General features: G+C 47.3%; 1 protein-coding gene across 4 annotated transcripts in view; it reads left to right on the top strand.

The window, feature by feature from the left end:
• CPLANE1 (ciliogenesis and planar polarity effector complex subunit 1) overlaps nt 1-18,177 on the top strand; it is a 2,766,109-nt gene that overhangs the window by 1,466,708 nt on the left and 1,281,224 nt on the right. For all 4 annotated transcript variants that reach the window (XM_078674971.1, XM_078674972.1, XM_078674970.1 and 1 more), the window contains exon 31: nt 16,329-16,400. In XM_078674971.1, the coding sequence (XP_078531097.1) occupies nt 16,329-16,400 (72 nt within the window). The remainder of the gene's footprint in view (nt 1-16,328; nt 16,401-18,177) is intronic.

Genomic DNA, 18,177 nt, shown 5'->3' with positions numbered 1-18,177 from the left:
CGGTCTTACATGTTACTTTTTTATTTATTTACAATTTTGTAAGAACTTTGAAGTGTTGAAGTCTAGGGATTTTCTGACGTTTTTGAAGTGTGCATTTTTCTTATAGGAGATGTGCGACGCATTGACACAGTCAGTCTCATAATACAGCGATTATGTCTTACATCCAACATAGGAAAGTTTAAAAACAATTCACTTAGTGGTTGAAAACACCATATTATATGGAGTTTGCTGGGGTCTTTTACATGGGCGTAGCTTAGTCAGTGAGATTCAGGTGGGGTGGGGAGGGAGGGGTGATTCTCAAATTTCCCAATTAAGCAAGCAGTGGGCTGCAGTGTGGAAGGGGTGAGATGACCAAGCTTTGGGATGGACTGTTTCCATGAGGAACAGGGTAAACACTGATTTGCATTAGACGGGCCTCTGTCTAGAAAGGCACAGTGGGTGAAAAATGATGGGCTTCAATTCTTCCCCGAGAGACTGCCACTGGTTAGACTATTTGCATGCATTCATCCCTTCACCTATTGGGTGTTTGCCAGTAGTACACCTGGAAACCTGAAACTGGCGCAGCTTTCCTAACTTACTATTGCCAATGTTTGTGAATTCCAAAAAGTATTAAATGTGCACCCGTTCAAGGAATACTTCTGTGGATTCATATTTATTATTGTTTTGGTAAACCATTCACTATGCTGATTTAACTAATGGCTCCAAAATGTTGAACAAGTTAAAAGCTCATGGTGAAATGAGACCAATTAAAATGGACACAGACATAGCACACCCAACTCGGGGCCCCTAAACCTAAGTACTAAGCCAAGAATGCATTCCCCCCCATTCCACTCTACCACCGAAGCTATGTCCTTGCCCATTCCACTTTGACATTGTAGTTCTCCCTGGGAACTCATAACCACAGTCCTGCACAACACAAACATACGTAGTCCCTGCCTTGGAATTACTTATTTTAAATTTATTTTCATTGTGCACAATCTTCTTCATCTCTGCTACTATAATCCTTGATGGTAGAGCAGTCAATGTGGTGTATGTTGGCAAGGCTCCATATTTCCAAGCCTCACCTTTTACAAATCATTTGATGAAGTTAGTGACAGCCCCATGTTCTAAGTCCAAGTTGCAATTAGAGGTGGGCGTGCCTGCAAATTAATAGGGCATGTCGAGCCAGCGCCGAGCCAGTGGTCTGGCTTAGCTCTAAGAGCCCATGCACGAGCCAAGAAACATTAATGGCCTCCCCTGGACAATGCTGTTAGTTAACTAAGAAGTAAGTCAGTGGTCAGATGAACCCTAAAAATGGCCTGGATTCCTATAATAAATGGAACATTAAAGTCTATTAAATCAAACCTGAAGTATTTAAAAGTGTTCTCATATTGGTTAATCAAACGCTTGCCTAGGATCACACAATTTGGCCAAGCAGGGAAGTTGGTATTTATTCCAGGTTATCTGTTTTCACATTGTGAAATTCAGCCACTAGGTGTATATCTCTGATCTCTCACTCTCTTTCCTGTTTTACATCAAAGGCCACTGTTTTGTCTTTCATTATTGGTGCAGGACGAGGAAAATGGACACAGACTCAGCAGACCCACTTCAGGGCTCCCAGACCCAATTAACAAGTCAAGAATGCATTTATTTGGGGGGTGTCGCACCACAAACCTGAAGCTCTACTCCCTTGGTTTTACTTGTTATAAAGCATAATAGTAGGGCTCATCTTTTGTTGCAGTAGTTATCACGTTCTGGTTCAGGTGGAAAAAGGCACAGAGCACAAGGAAACAACAAAGCCCAATAGGTTTGTTAGGAAAGCCCTCACTCACCGACCTGGTCGGTGACTTGCTTCATCATCGGGCCCCACCGGGTGTGACCGAATGTCACCCCGGTGTGCTTCGACGCCAGAGTTACTGCGGAGCTGGTTTTCGTGATGGGAGGGCTATGTGGAAAATTACGTGAATAGTGTCAAGTGGTGAGATTAAAATTGCCTTGTATGTGTCAAAAATTTAATTTTAATCAAAGACCATCAAGGGCAAGGTTAAAAAATGTGTAGGTGAGTAGAGCCAACTAATTGGATGGTCTTACTCCCGGGTCTCGTCGATGAGGTCCTGAGGGCGTGTAGGCTTATCTGCAGGAGACGGACGCCGTGGGCGATGTGCCAAATGCGCCGTCCCCTCCCTCCCGCGGTCTATGGGGTGGATTTTCATCCCTGGTGAAGTGCCTTTTTATTTTTAGTCTCTAAATTTTAGAGGCTGGAGGTGTGTGCGTCCTACCTTCGGGTGGTGAAGCCCGCCTCTGTGTTTTTGTGCACTTCACAGATCTTTTAACTTTCAAGCCCTCTGGTAGGGTGGGCCTTAGAGTGCCCATACCGCCGAGGTTTAACACCATAGGTCCTGACGAATGCCAGGTTAATGATACCACACCGGCTGAAACATGTCCATGTCGACCATTCACATATTCACTTAATGCTAGAGGGAGTAAGACCATCCAATTAGTTGGCTCTACTCACCTACACATTTTTTAACCTTGCCCTTGATGGTCTTTGATTAAAATTAAAATTTTTGACACATACAAGGCAATTTTAATCTCACCACTTGACACTATTCACGTAATTTTCCACATAGCCCTCCCATCACGAAAACCAGCTCCGCAGTAACTCTGGCGTCGAAGCACACCGGGGTGACATTCGGTCACACCCGGTGGGGCCCGATGATGAAGCAAGTCACCGACCAGGTCGGTGAGTGAGGGCTTTCCTAACAAACCTATTGGGCTTTGTTGTTTCCTTGTGCTCTGTGCCTTTTTCCACCTGAACCAGAACAGGAACACTCTTTTGTTGTTGTTACATATTATAATTTGGGGACTAAGAGTGTTCACGACTCTCCCTCTCTCTCTTATTGTTTGTAAATAATGCAGTAGTTATCACTGCATCCACTTTTACTCGTTCCTTTCCTATTTAAGCCATAATAGTGGTTTAGATCAAAAATCTCCTTTTCTCAGCTTCAGATTGTGATCTCTTTTCTTGTACATCTGCCATGTTCTTCTGTAATTGGTCAGAGGGACATGAGACGTAAAGTGGGGTGGTCAAGACTGGACAAGTGAAAAGCAGACCAACTGCCCAATAGCTTACAACTATTCTGTTGTCTTCAGCTAGGACCAGTGGCGTAATGAAACTTGAGGGGGCCCCCCTGCAAAACACATGTAGGGGGCCCCCCTCCCCGGCGGCCCAGCCCACCACCTACCACTTTACCCTACTGCCCAGAAATCTGCCATATTTTGATTTGAAACCTCCAACATTTAAATGAAATGCCTCTATATTGTCTTTCTCAAAGTTCTAATGAGAAAGAAGGAGACCCTCTTAACATATAAGCTACACCATTTGTAACTAATGTCAAAAGCAGATTATTTAACTGAGGCAGCAATCAGAACAATGCCAAAGAGTGGTCCCATTGTCTCAGGAACTGCCTATGGCTGAAGAATAACTATGAAGGGTCTGAATTAGAATTAACATGAAACTTTGAAAGACAAACCCAAACCTGCAATTCCATAAAAACTCGACTGACAATCAGTGGTGGGTGGTGATATTTGAAAGAGGTGTAGCGTAAAAATTCTGTAGGACAGCACCATGGCGAGCGAGCACAGCTCGCGATCCCGAAAAATTAAAGAGGGGTTTGGGGGGTTCCCCCATGAGAAAATTTTGAAAAAAAGAGTGGGTAAATGGTGCATTTTCAAGCAAATGTGAGAAGCAAGAAGGTGAATAAAGCAATTGTGAAAGTGCAGTTAATACATTAATAAAGGGATGTCATGGTAGCTGCTTATTCAGTATAACCACAGAGCTTCATAAGAGACTTCAAGATACAGTGCTGAGAAACTCACAGATTTTTTTTATTTAAACTGCAAACAACTAAACAAACAACTAAACAGGTCACAAACTAGCAGCATTCAAGAAGAAATGTTATGATTAACACATTGTTCACTTTCTGTAGACAAAATCTAGAGAAGTAGTCACTCTGCACTTCAAAAAGTTATAAAGTTTATACAGCAGGAACGCAATCCAAAAGTATTAGCGAGGGTGGCTTTACATGAGCGCACCAGTCAGTCACACAGAGGACACAATCAGTATCAGTCAGTGTCCTCCCTCCAGTCCTCACACACACAAAGTCAAGCACTGACTGGCGCGCTCATGTAAAGCCAGCCGCGCTAATACTTCCGGGTCGTGTTCCAGCTATATAAACAATAACACTTTTTGAAGCACTTTAAAGAGTGTGTTAACAAAAAAGTACGTAGTTCATTTCATCGTGGACTTTGCAAACTCAATAACAGTGCTAACAGTGAGTTTGAAACGTCCATGATGGAACGAACTACACAGGGACTCACTGGAAAGAACTACATACATCAAAAATCATTGAATGCCATCAGGGCAAGACTCTACAGAAAAGTGCTGGTTTTATCAGGGGGCCCCCTGAAAGTCTGGGGCCCTGGGCCAGAGCCCACTTTGCCCATGCCTCAAAAAGTCTCTGGATGGCATTGGACAGTCTTTTTTGGAACACCCTCCCCCATTTCCTCCTTTTCCATGAACTTCCTCACTATCACTCACCAACAATGCACCTCATCTCTCTTAAGCACCTTTCTGACAAACATTTCCTTTTTTTTATAGCCCTACTCATAGTTTACTCACACTCAGTTCTGTGATGTGCATGGTAAACATTCTTTGTAGCAGGCACATTAACCCTCTGCACTTTGTGAGTGGTTGGAGTACCCATATGAGTGCACGGTGAGTGATCCGACGGTGTGACAGTAGGGTAAGCAGAGTGACTGTAGGGTGAGTGAGGTGACCATATGAATTTGGGTGCGGATGTAAGTGCACAGAGGGACGGAAGAATGCATGGTTAGTGATGGGCTTGTTTAAGTGAGATAGCAGATTGAGCAGTGAAGGGGACAGGTGAGTGAAGTGTGACATAAGTGCAGGATGATTAGTGTGCTTGTGTGACTGCAGGGTGAGGTATAGGGTGAACAGAGCAAGTGCATTGTGAGTGCAGAGTGATCACTGCGAGTGCAGGGTGAGCAGGTGAATGTGGAAGTACATGGTTATCAGTGTAAGTGCATTGTGATTGCTGTGAGTGCAGGGTGAGCGCAAAAGTGAAGGGCGAGAATGAGGAGTGAGTTGTCGGAATGCAGGGTGCCTTCCTAAACATTTGAAGTAACTCAGCATGTTATTGACAGTGGCGTAGGGTTTTCAGACATAAGTTAAACTATTGCTATTATGGCGCAAATCAGGTATCGAGGGTGGGGGAAATAAATAATGTGCTGATCCTGCAACAAACTTACAGTCCAGGCAGGGGGCCTGAGCAGACGTTACCTCACTTGTTTTCAGGTGTGTTTTTTTTAAGCTAAGGTTAAGAAAACATGCCTCTGTCAGAGCCCCCCACCCTTCTTTTTATAAACTTTGCCGAAGCAGTGTTTAACAGAAAGGCAATATGCAAACTTGGGCCACTTTTTTTAGGGTACCCGGGCCGATTTTTAATCCAAATCCAACCCTGTTATCAATCATACACCCAAAGTGCGCACAGACACCTTGTTTTTTTTTATTTTAATTTTTTTAAAAGACCTTTATTTACATTTGCACATTGACACAGTGCTTAGCCTACAACCCTGGGGGCCGGCCGCGATAAGTATAGCAACAAGCAACGGTACAGGAGATACATAGCCAATCAGCCGACACCCCTGAGGTCCGGCGGCAAAATTTCGATGCATGCGTATAGGTGCCAAGGTCGAAATCAGAACAGTTAATAGGTCTATGGAAGTTTGTGTTTTTTACACTATGGTGCAGTGTTTGAAGAAGCTATTTGAAGAAAAACAAATGAAACAATAACATTCACACAAGGCATAAGAGAGTTGAGGGTACAGTCATGGGACCACGTTCCGGCGCTCAGTAACCATGTTATATACTTTGCAATTATAAGTCTTCATGGGAAGGGGGCAGTGAGGAAACCTAAAACAATACAGTATCATTTAATAGGTGGAATGTCAATCAAGGGGACAAGGTTACGTCAGGGAACAACTCTTGCGGGGGGGGGGGGGTACAGATATTGCCACGATAAGTGTTCCATTGAGACCAGATCCTACCCCATTTCTTGGGCCTACCACGTGACAGGTATACAGTCTTCTCACGAAACATGCACCAGTCCATGTTCTCTTTCCAGTGTGATACGGTCGGGGGCCTGGGGGAGCCCCAGAGCTGCGCGATATCTCGTTTGGCAATCATATTGCCTAAGGTGACCCAGGTGATCTGAGCAGAGTTGCAGTCATTGGGCTCCCAGACATTCAGGAGGCAGCGCCTGGCTTTGGGCAGCAGCGCCACACCAGTGACCTCTTCCATAACACCATGCACACGGGACCAAAACTCGACCATGTGCGGACACTCCCATAGGATGTGAAGGAAGGAACCAGTCATACCACATCCACGCTTACACAGAGCACCCAAAGTGTAACCCATGCGGACCAGACTCGGACCAGTGACATACACGCGGTGGAGGATCTTGAGTTGTACAAATCTGAGGCGAGAGGATATAGCAACCTTCTTTGGTGAGGACAGAGCAGACTGCCAGTCCTCATCATCTATTTCTAGACCATCGGCAATCCATAAGGCCCTTAGGCGCACAAGCAGGTCAGCCCTATTGTTGATCATCTTCTTGTAAATCAGTGAAACCATGCTATCGGGCACATATCCATCCAGGATGCGATCCTCCAGGGGTGAGGATTCGGGGATGTCTGTACCAACAGCGAAGACTGACAACAGGGCGTGCCGGACCTGAGCGTACCTGAAGTATTCTCTGTCCCCGAGTTCATACTCTATTTTGAGCGCCTTAAAGGTCTTAACGTCACCTTTAGACCAAAGATCCCCCACCCTAGAGATCCCTATCAAATCCCATTTAGCAAATCCTTTCGTTCGCCATAGGTTACCCAGACTTTCAGAGTCATACAACGGGGTCGCACGAGTTAGTCTGTCATTCCATCCCAGAGCCGCAGTCGCATCATGCCACACACGCACAGCAGTTTTAGTGGGTCCTGCAAGTGTTCTGATGAGCCTCTTGGAATACAGTGCCCTATTGAAAGTCCCCCCCGGTAGAAGATGCCTATCCATGGCAAAGGCCGGGGCAGGTCCGGGGGCATATGTTGCGTGGTTAACTGCACTCAGCTGGGAGGCCCAGTAGTAGCGTCTGATGTCGGGAAGGGCAATGCCCCCGTCATACCACGGAAGCGTGAGTTTAGACAGGGCTATGCCAGCACGGCCGTCCCAGACGAGTTGTCGCTGTAAACTCTCCACCTCTCGGAAATAACCCGAGGGGACAAGGTCAAAGGAGTTCTGGAGAGCATACAAAAATCTGGGCAGCGACATAATTTTGAATAGAGCCGCACGACCGAGCAGTGACAGTGGCAGACGACGCCAGCGTGCAACATCCAGCTTCAGTCGTTGGAGAGGAGGCAGTAGATTACGCTCATGGCGAACGGCAGGGTCCAAGGAGATATGTATCCCCAGGTATTTGAAGCCGGTCTCAGATACTTGAATTGGAAATCTACGTGGCAACGGGGGAAGACCACCAGCCAAAACGTAGACACAGGATTTGGTCCAATTGATAATGAGACCCGAGTTCTTCCCGAAGGATGCAAGAACGTCGAAGAGCACATTCAGGGACTTCTTAGGGGAGGTAAGATATAGAAGGATGTCATCTGCGTATAGCGAGATATGATCCTCGAAGTCAGGAGTCCACCGAATGCCCTTTATAGAAGGCTCCCATCGGAGCCATTCCGCCAACGGCTCTAGCGCGAGGGCGAAGAGCAATGGGGACAACGGACAACCCTGCCGAGTGCCGCGTCCGAGCGCAAAAACACCGGACAAACTTCCCGTTAACCACCACCTGGGCGAGGGGCATCTCATAAAGAAGTTTCACCCACGCGATGAACACGGGACCAAACCCAAATTTTGTGAGGGCCGCCCAAAGATAGGGCCATTCGATGGTATCAAAAGCCATGGTTGCATCCAAGGAAGCCAAAATGGCCGGCTCGTTAAGAGTCCCGGCCCTCGCGAGAACTCTGTGGAGTATCCGAAGATTAAGGGCGGTGTTTCGATGAGGAATGAAACCCGACTGATCCGGATGGATCAATTCCCCGATCACCTTAATTAAACGATTAGCTAACAGTTTAGCTAGAATTTTGGGTTCGGCATTAAGAAGGGATATGGGTCTATACGAGGCACACCGGTCTCGAGGCTTACCCTCCTTATAAATTACCACGATGGTGGCAAGTCGCTGATCAGCGGGAAGAGAACCCGAGTCCAAGGCCTCGAGGAACATGCCCTTCAAGTAGGGCGCCATTTTATCGGGTCGTAGTTTGTAAAGTTCAATGGGTAATCCATTGGGGCCCATGGCTTTACCGGAGCGCAGGGAGCGTATGGCCCCCGCCACTTCGTCCGCCTTAAGGGGCGCATCCATAAGGTCCCTGTCCTCCTCAGAAAGACAGGGCAATGCAATATCACGGAGTAACAGCCGGGAGTCCTCCTCATCCCTATCGCAGACCGAAGCATACACCGTTTTGAAGTGGTCGGCAAAGCACTCAACAATCCCAGCCGGGTCAGTGACACACTCTCCATCGAGCCTCTCAATCACAGGGACAACACGATTCACTCTTTCTTTCTTGTCCAACCACGCAATCAATTTACCAGCCTTGTCACCCACATCATACAGCCTGCCCTGCTGCTCTCTGCTCATCACCTTCGCAGCATCAGTGACAACAGCTCGATAGTCGGCCTGTTTCAGGCTGAGTGAATGAAGTTTTGGGCGTGTCACCCCTGTATCAAGGTCACCCTCCAGTGCAGTTACCTCAGATTCGAGGCGCACAAGCTCCTCATCCTTTGCTTTTTTGGCAGCAGCAATAAGCGAAAGAGAGCGGCCACGGATAACAGTTTTGAAGGCCTCCCACAGTGAAACAGAAGAAGAAACAGAACCCACATTTTCATTGAAGTAATGGTCCATGCCTTTAACAAGCTCTGAACGGGTTTGGGGGTTTCGAAAGTACCAAGGGTTGATAGGAGCAATTCTGCCTACACTACCCACCCCTACCACAAACCGAAGCCACAATGGGGAATGGTCAGAAATACCCCTGGGAAGATGGCGGACTTCGCTGATGGACGTGGCCTGGTCAGACGGCATGAGAAAATAATCCAGTCTGGAGAGGCTACCATGTACCCCAGAGTGAAAGGTGTATTGAAGCTGTGATGGGTGCATCAATCTCCAACTATCAATAAGCCCAAAGGTATCTAGAAAGTCGCTCAGCCACATATGAGACTTATGCAGGTCCCTGGGAGGAAAGCGATCAGCTGTACCGGAAACAACAGAGTTAAAGTCCCCACCGAGAATAAGAAGACCCTCAGGCAGTCCCAAGATGACCCTACACAAATCGGCGTACGTGGAGGCCTGTAGGCCCGGGGGGAAGTATATCGTAAGAATAGACAGTGTCTTCCCTTCCCATCTACCCGTGAGTGCGGCATAACGCCCTCTATCATCAAGTATGACTGTATCAATTTCCAGGGGGAGAAAAGACCGGATAAGAATGCCGACTCCCCTGGAGCCAGAGGTGAAGCCAGAATGAACGGCTAGGCGGTAACCACGCCTGTACATGGCTCGACACGTATTCCCTATAAGATGCGTTTCCTGTAGAAGAACAACATCAGGGGAGTGGCGTCGAAGGAACTGCAACACTACCCCTCGTTTTATCCTGTCTCCCAATCCATTAACATTCCATGATAAGAGTCTCAACTCACCACCCCCCATCCCTTAGAAGAGATCAAGCGCCATGCACACGGAACCCCAAGACCGAAGCAGTTAGAAAAAACAATTTGATGCCCTGTGTAAAGAAACAACAAAACAAACACCCCCCCACAATCCCCCAAGGCGAACCCGTTACAACACCCCCCACCCTGCACCCCTGCAGAAGACTCAAAAGCCACCCCAACTCGCAGTGTGCCTGTCGCCCCCTCAAACCCCATTCTACACGAAGAACCCCGGAGGAGGAACACAAAAGAATCATTGTTCAAACTCAGCTGATGAGATTATAAAGCTCAGACGTCCGGTCCCACAAGTCACTCTTGCTCCGGCGAACCACCATCGGCGCCGCCGGGGTGCTCAGCACGATCATCCCTTTTTGGCAAAGAGTCAAGCCAGTCACTGACACTGACACGTCGGTCGAAGAAAAACATTCGTTCCCCATACTCAATACGAAGCCTGGAGGGAAACAACATGGCGTACTTGAGGCCCAAGTCCCGCAACCGTCTCTTAACTCCCTGGAATCCCATTCTCTGCCTCTGAACAAACGGGGTAAAGTCTGGGTAGAAGTTCACAGTGGCGTTCTCGAACTGCACAGGGTCCTTCTCCCGAGAAGCTTGTAGGATGGCGTCTCTGTCCCTGAAATGGAACAGCCTGGCAACAATAGGTCTCGGGGGGCCCCCGGCTTAGCCTTCCCGCCTGGAACTAGATGAGCACGCTCGACCGCAAAGAATTTAGTGAGTCCAGCGGGAGCTAGATAATTGGAAACTAGATCTTCCACCAGGAGGTCGGTTGCTGCAGATTCGGGAATTTCCGGGACCCCGATTATACGCACATTATTGCGGCGGGCCCTATTTTCGTAGTCCTCCAGACGACGAGTCACCGTCTCATGGGAAGAACGCAAGTTCCCGATCTCGGTCTGGATGTCGGTAACATCAGTCGTCAGACTGGAAGTCTTGAGGTCCAGCGCCTTGACCCTCTCGTTGGTCTTCGCCAGATCCGCTCGAATCAACGTTATATCCACCGCCACTGTGTCGATTTTGGAGGCAAGCGCCTATATTGCTGTCCCATGGAGGCCTTCATACTGTTAAGGGCCTCCATGACATCTTGCAGCGACACTTCCGACACAGCAGCGGAGGCAGCCTTAGGATCATCAGGTGCACGGCCAGCACCACTGGGAGAACCCTTCACTTGGGAGTAGTGGTCCATAATGTTGGTCTGGGTCTGGCCCCCACGATGTAGCGGCTAAGGGCCAGATGTAGGTAGAATTGATTTACCGATTCTTAATTACCGAATTTTACCGATTCGGTAATTAAGAATCGGTAAATCAGAGGGGTGGAGATGTAGATATTCCAGATGTGCTGGAATACCGAATAAGAACAAATCGGTATTTACCGATTCGGTAATGCCCATTCATTCCTATGGGCTTTGAAGCCCGGTAAATACCGACTTTCACAAGGGTGCAGGGGGTGTCACTTTGACACCCTCTGGCCCCCCCAAAACAGGCTCGGGTGCCATGTGGCAGGCATACATGCCCTAAGGGCAGGTCTGCCTGTCATACGGCATAGGTGTGCATGCACACATGTGCATGCACACCGGAATCGGTATTTTACCATCAAATTGGATTTGATGGTAAAATACCGATTCGGTAAGGCTTGTGGAACTCAGAAGAGTCCCACCTACATCTCAGATTTACCGAATCGGTAAAAATACCGATTCTGTATTTTACAGAATCGGTAAATTTACCGAATCGGTAAATTTACCGATTCTGTAAAATAATGCCCCTACATACCATTTCTGAAATACCGGTCGGTAACGGCCAAAAATACCGATTTTCGGCCGTTACCTACCGACCTACATCTGGCCCTTAGTCTTGCGTTTCTCCGCTTCGGTTTTGGTGGCCATATTGGAGAACGGACCCCGAAGGGGCCCGCGCGACCTGGTGAAAATGGCCGGCAGCGATATGGCAAAGACGGCGAAACCAGTCAAAAACCAGCGTAGATGCCAATATTGAGGGACAGTCAGGCAAAAGATGAGAAGGCACCTCACGGGCACAGGAGTACCCAACAGGGTCAAGTGGAGACACGAACAGTTAGCCGGTCAGTCCGAGCCGAGAGCAGGAAAACGAAACCGAAAGTTGGGCAGCGACCCTCCAGAGGGAGAGATCCCTTCAGCCGTTGTTGTTCAACTGCTCTCTGGCCTGTAGCATAGCCAAGTCCCCGGTCTCGTCCCGGGGTGGGCCGCAAAGTCCAGGACGACGTAGAAGTGGATCCCGGCGTCCGAATCAGAAGGTTCGAAGGATATTAGGATCAGCCAGAGCTAGTTGTCAAAAGCCCATATTCAAATTTAGGATAAATTCAGGATTTCTGCGAAGGGCGGCGAAGGGTCTCGGGAGCTCTGTGCTCACGTGACCATCTTGAATGCTCGCGAAGCTCCTCCCCGACGCCTTGTTTTTTATTTTTATTTAATGCAGCTTTATATAGCACAAACTTTACCAAAAGATGTCAGAGCGCTTTACAAAAGAACCAGGTAAGTTATAAAAGGTAACGTAACATTGTGAGTATAAGCGCTATATAATGACAAAATAGTAGCTACTGAATTAACAAAGGGCCTTAGGTCTGTCATATGGAACGTGTCAATAAAAGCTAACACAATACTTTAAAAAAACATCTCAATTAACATCTGCCCCACGTGTTGCCTCTTTAACAGGCCGACCAGCCTGTGACCTTGCGCTCATCTTCGAAATCATGCCTCAACTGGTAGTGCTATATCTCATCTATGTAGGCTGCCCTTTTCTCCAGTTTTAATTTTCCCACCTTGACAGCCCCTCCCTCTGGCCCCGTCTCCACACTGGAGCCCCCCACTTTACGACCCCTCTTTCATCTCACACCCTGTTCACATCACACTGTGTTATGGCCGCGGTGCTATCTGCCCTCATTATCCGCTCTCATCAAAGCGTCTTTCATGTGGGAATCAGGGACGCGCCATTAGGCAGTTAATGGCGGTGCTCCAATCGGCTGCGCGAGACCCTGCGGATGGGCCTGGGGGGGCCCAGGAGGGACACACTCCGTGTGTTTCAGGGACATAGAGCACGGACTCAGGATTTTCAGGGTGACCAAATAGAAGGGTCACAGGGATACCCAGAGGTGGTGCTGGGTGGCCATAGTAGGTGGAGGGTGGGGCATTATTAATCCTGAGCCTCTTCAAGGTTTAGTGATCAGCACTGCACATGAGGGCTAGGAGTGCCTTTTAATGTGCCTGGGTAGGCCGGTCGCCACCCACGGACACTCCTGCTACTAGGCTCGACCTCGGACGCAGAGCAGACTCTGACTCACCTGACCAGAGGACTGGGGTGGCTGGGCCTAGCCTGCAGCTTCAGTTAGGCGTGAGCAGGATGGCAATGGCAGGGCAAGGTTAGCCAGGCAGGGGCCGGGGGGGGGGATAATAAATTAATTTAAATTATGGCCGCCGGTGACGGACTTCGACAGTCCTGCGTAAGAGCGGCTGCATGGCTGGGTCTTCTTCTTGGGATGCCTCACGTGCACTTTTAATTGCGCGTGCTCAATGCGCATGTCAAGAGTCAGACAAATTCAAATCAGGGCATTCGTCAACAGCCCTGCCCCACCCTGAAGAGCGCGCACACACGTCGGTCGCGCAAGCAACTGCATGCCGCCCTCTCGCACCCACCCACCCATCACTTATTATAAAGAGCCTCAAAGGCCCCGGCCGGGGCCGCGCACCATTTATTAAGAGCCTCCGGGGCCTTGCGCACCATTTAATTTATTAAAGCTGCTGTGCGCACTGTGCACCATAACTATTATCCATGATGAAGTAAGTGAGGGTGCCCCTGGAGCGCAGGGGCCCCACTGCAATGCGGGGCCTGCAGGGACCTGTGTAACACCCCTGCTTTTGCTTCCTTCTTCTGAATTTCTGTTTTGACCTTCCTGTGAATTCCTGTGTTTATTCAATGTACCAGCTGAGCATTATTCGTTCTAGTATCTGTTGGATACTTGCTTGAATTTCTTGTTTTGAATCCTAGTTCATGTTTCCATGTGCTAGCAGGGCAACACTTGCTCCATGCCTGTTGGGTACATTCTTGGATTCCTTGTTCTGAGTCTTAATTCCAGTTTCCCTGTACCAATAGGCCATTACTTTTCCCGGTGCCTGTTAGGCACAACCTGCTCTTATTACCAGTATTTCTTTTCTTGATCTCTAAATCCCTGTTTATAAGTCTGTGTCTTGGTGTTCTCCCTGTCACCTTGCCATCTCTGTTGTTACCTGAGCTAGTGCTAGTGTAATACCTGTCTTCAGTTTCTGTCTTCATTTCTTTCATATTATATATTTTCTGCTCTTGAGCTTTATATGTCCTGTATTCCGGTTATTCTTTGTACTCTGGTTTCCTGTTCCATTCCAACAGTGCTCCACTTACTATTGCAGTTCATATCTCTTGACAGTGTGTCCTCTGGCTTAGTCTTCTTGGTGATCAGGTAAGGGAAAGACTTCTATTATTGCGCCCAGCTCCTTTGGATCCTTCTCAGTCTTAGTGTTGTTGTCAGTGTAGGTCCATATTGCACTGAATACAACAGTTTCTATAATAGCAGGCCTAACTATGACTTTGCTGTATGACTGTTGTTAAGAGCAATCGGCGGGAGTCAATCCAAAAAGGGTTTCCCCAACTACTAAATGACCTATTACCATAAACCAGTACATCGTTTATTTTTTATCAAATCTCGTTCTTGTCTGACTCCTGTCTCTCTCTGTGTCAGCCATTCCGGTCCTCTGTAATTCTGTGACCACAGTTATGCTTTGAGTAACCTGCTATTTACCTTTCTCTGCCACCTTGCTAGGTATTACCTGTATAATCACCAGTCCCTGCCTTTGCTCCCTGACACCTTGACAGTTAATGTGACCGGCTGATGATGGGTTATATCATTGCTTCCTGTCACTTGTTCAGAATCAGGCCATTGGAAGCAATTCACGTTAATCCCCTCCCCTCGAAAATACTGGGTTCATCCCAATTGTGCCCCTTCCATTACAAAAGGTAAAATCAACACAAGTATCATAATCAACAAAAAAAGCTCCAGGGCTATGTTTAATGCATGCTGATTTATTTCATTACAATGGTGCCCTCTGGACACCATATCTAACAAATTGGTTAAATTCTATTATTTTAAAATGAAGTGGCTAGTGTCTTGAAAAGTGTCAGTAGTCATTATAATGTATAAAACGGCAACAGGGGAGACCCGAACATGTACTGGTCAATATCTCCGTAGTTCTAACATGAAATTATGCGTCTGGTTCTGGGATGGGGTTATTTTAACACCTCCTCAAGCAAAATAATGATCGGAGCCTACTGAGTGGATTTGTGCTCTGAAGCGAATACTGACAAAATATGCTGATATTAAAAACAGTTGCATGTATGCCGTCCTTGTTGATCTTAAAGAAGTGTTGATTCCTTTGATTGTCTCTGAGGAAAGACGGCTTGGATGTTAAACGGTGGATTTTAGCGTAATTTTCTTGTTGCTGCAAGTATCCTGTAATTACTGTACGAGAGGCGCCCTGTTTGCATGACCTGTTACAACCAGTAAAGTATCACTGAGAAGACCCTGGCTTAAATTATCCTCTCGTTCCCTGAGCATTTCCAAAAAAACACAAGTGTAATTTAAGTTTACATATTATGAAAGTGTCTGTGCTCTAAAACAGCGGGACACTCGGTTCCTCATTAATAAAGGATAAACTTGGAGCCAATCTACAGCACATTGTTTGGTTATTTACTTGGAAGTATACATGTATTATACATGCACAAACACAGACCTCGTTACCATAACCCTCGGGTCCCAGCTAGTTGTTTCCAACTGGCTCACCTGAGGCCTGCAGCGTCGGTGGCAGGCAGGGGCTGGCTGCAGAAGACCACGAGCAGCAATTCTTAATTTATGGTCTACTTCTCACTGCCAGGGACCCACCGGCCGCCTGACCTGCAGGTTACACTGTGCTGCACATGTCAATACTGGCCCACCCTTGCCTCACCCTTTGCCTCATCCTGAATGCTGAAAACCACGCAGCTGCGTGGTGTGCAAAATGTCATCACGTACGCGCCCGTGGGAGTTATTTTAAAAGTACGTTGCAGTTACAATACAGACAGACCCTGCTCTGCTGTCGCCAAATGTACTGTGTGACGAGGGGTCCCTGGAGCTGGGGGCCCCCCTGCAACGCGGGGGCTGCGGGGGCCTGTGTTACGCCCCTGGCTAGGACAGCCCAGTACCCTTTCTTTGCCTTGAAGGTCCTGCAGCATGAGCTAGGTTAACAGTCCAGGAAGGGAATGTGCCTTCTGTTTGTGGCTCTGCCTGGTTGCTATGGAGACAAATGTGTAAACCATTGTGGGAGTTTCACCCGGCCTCGCTGATGTTTGTAACTGCCATAAACATGCCGCAGTGTGAAAGATCTTCGGGATCGCATTGTGTTTGTAAAGCCTCACTCTGACAACAATCCCAAAAGCAAACGTTGTAATTGATTCTGTCTTCACAGTTCCACCTGTGCCAGTGACCAGCCCGGCAGCCCTGCCTCAGTCCGCGCAGACATGAAGGTTTCCACTCCTAGGTAAGAGCCTGGCGTGTTTTCAATCCGTCCTTGTTCTGCCTCCATAGAACACGCCGATGTTTCCATTGCGTTGCTGCTCGTGCATGGATGTGAACGTGCGGTGTAGTTTATGAATGATTTGCGCAGGTAATTGGCATTATTCAAGGTTTTCTTAATTACAACGTTTTCAAACAGAGCCCTGTTTTCGAGCTGCATTAGCTGCTACACAGACAGGTTCATTTGTGGTACTCTCACTCTGGCTTTTTCTCCCGAAAGTGAAACCTATAGTGCATCGCAAGTGGCAGGGTATAGATAACATTGGTGCAGTGGTACCGGGTCACAGGGTCCTAAGGGGCTCCTTGGTACCCTGATAATAGCTGCATTTGAAAACCCTCACAGCAGTCAAAGGACACAGTGCACCAGAAAAAGGTGCCCTCAATGACACACTGTGGAAGGTGGAAGAGCGGGTCCCCGACTTCATGTTCCAAAACTCAAGCCCTTAAGAAAGTCATAGGCAAATCTGTGTAGGCCTAGCCACAGCATTAGCTGTATCGTGAGCCGCAAAAAAGAAATCACAAAAAATATATCAATATACAGACATAGATAGAGAGGCTTTGGGTCAGCCCTCTTCATCCACTGGCCTGTTCATCTGCCATTCACCTTTTGCAATGTACTGCATAGGGTAGTGGAATAATATTTATTGGGTATGTCCAGATGCCTTGTTCCCTACCTTCTGATTGAGAGGTATCAGCTCGGGCATATAAGTTGCACACATCACTAGTAGTTAAATTGGCCAAATCTAATAAATCAACAGTGCGTTGCATGCATGAGGCACTGTGGCCACTGGTGAAACAAGCTGAACTGTCTGCTGTCTACTCTACGGCAATCCCTTTTTGATGACCAGTCTCTATCCCACCCTCTTAAGTGCAAAGGTTCACCTGTGCTGTGCTGCTATGACTGGTCATTACTAAAAGTGGTCACTTATTTCAAGGTAAAATTAGAATTTATAGAGTGCAATTTATGTAAAAAAGAAAACAAAAAAATAACCTTCAAGGCGCTGTCATCTCCAAATATGCAGAAGGGAAAGGAGAAACAGCAGACTGGATAGAAAAATACCAAATGCTTTGGAAAGATTAGTTATTTATGAAAAACAGGTTTAAAGTTTTTTGGGAAATTTTGTGCAGTTCGGCGTTGCATTAAGAGTAAGAGAAAGGGTATTCCATAATTTTGCTCCTGTGACGGCAGCTGAACACCCTCCTCATTGAAATGTACACAACATTTGAGGAAAGACGGAAAAGGAATTAACGGATCTCCGACATCTGGCGGGTTTATGGAATTTCAAAAGTTCTTGAAAAATATGTGAGCTAGAGCGAAGGACGCTCTGTGAATGTGTGTAAGTATCTTAAACTGAGTCCTCTTTACTGTTGGAAGCCAGTGAAGCTTCCTTCAATTTAAGTGAGATGGGCAGTGTCTGGGAAGATGTAGTACTAATCTAGTTGCTGAATTCTTCACTGGCTGAAGTTTCTATAGCAGTTTCTTGGATAGACCCAAGTAAAGAAAACTGGAGTCATATAAAGGCATGGGTCACAGTTTTCCTAGCCTTAAAAAGAAGAAATGTAACACCTTACAGAGAGTTCTTTAAAGACCGAAACAAGTGGAAGTAACAGGAAGGATCTGATGTTTGAAGAGGATCCTATTGTCAGATTTGACACCTGAGTTCCAAGCTACTTCAGCTCGACAGGGGAACGGACCGAGTTCCGAAGACCACCATGAGTTGGTCCAGTGTTCTTTATTTTTT

Source organism: Lissotriton helveticus, chromosome 2_1 (genome assembly GCF_964261635.1).
Source record: "Lissotriton helveticus chromosome 2_1, aLisHel1.1, whole genome shotgun sequence".
Taxonomy (NCBI): domain Eukaryota; kingdom Metazoa; phylum Chordata; class Amphibia; order Caudata; family Salamandridae; genus Lissotriton; species Lissotriton helveticus.
The sequence above is the reverse complement of the archived record's forward strand: the minus strand, read 5'-3'. Positions and strand labels throughout refer to the sequence as shown.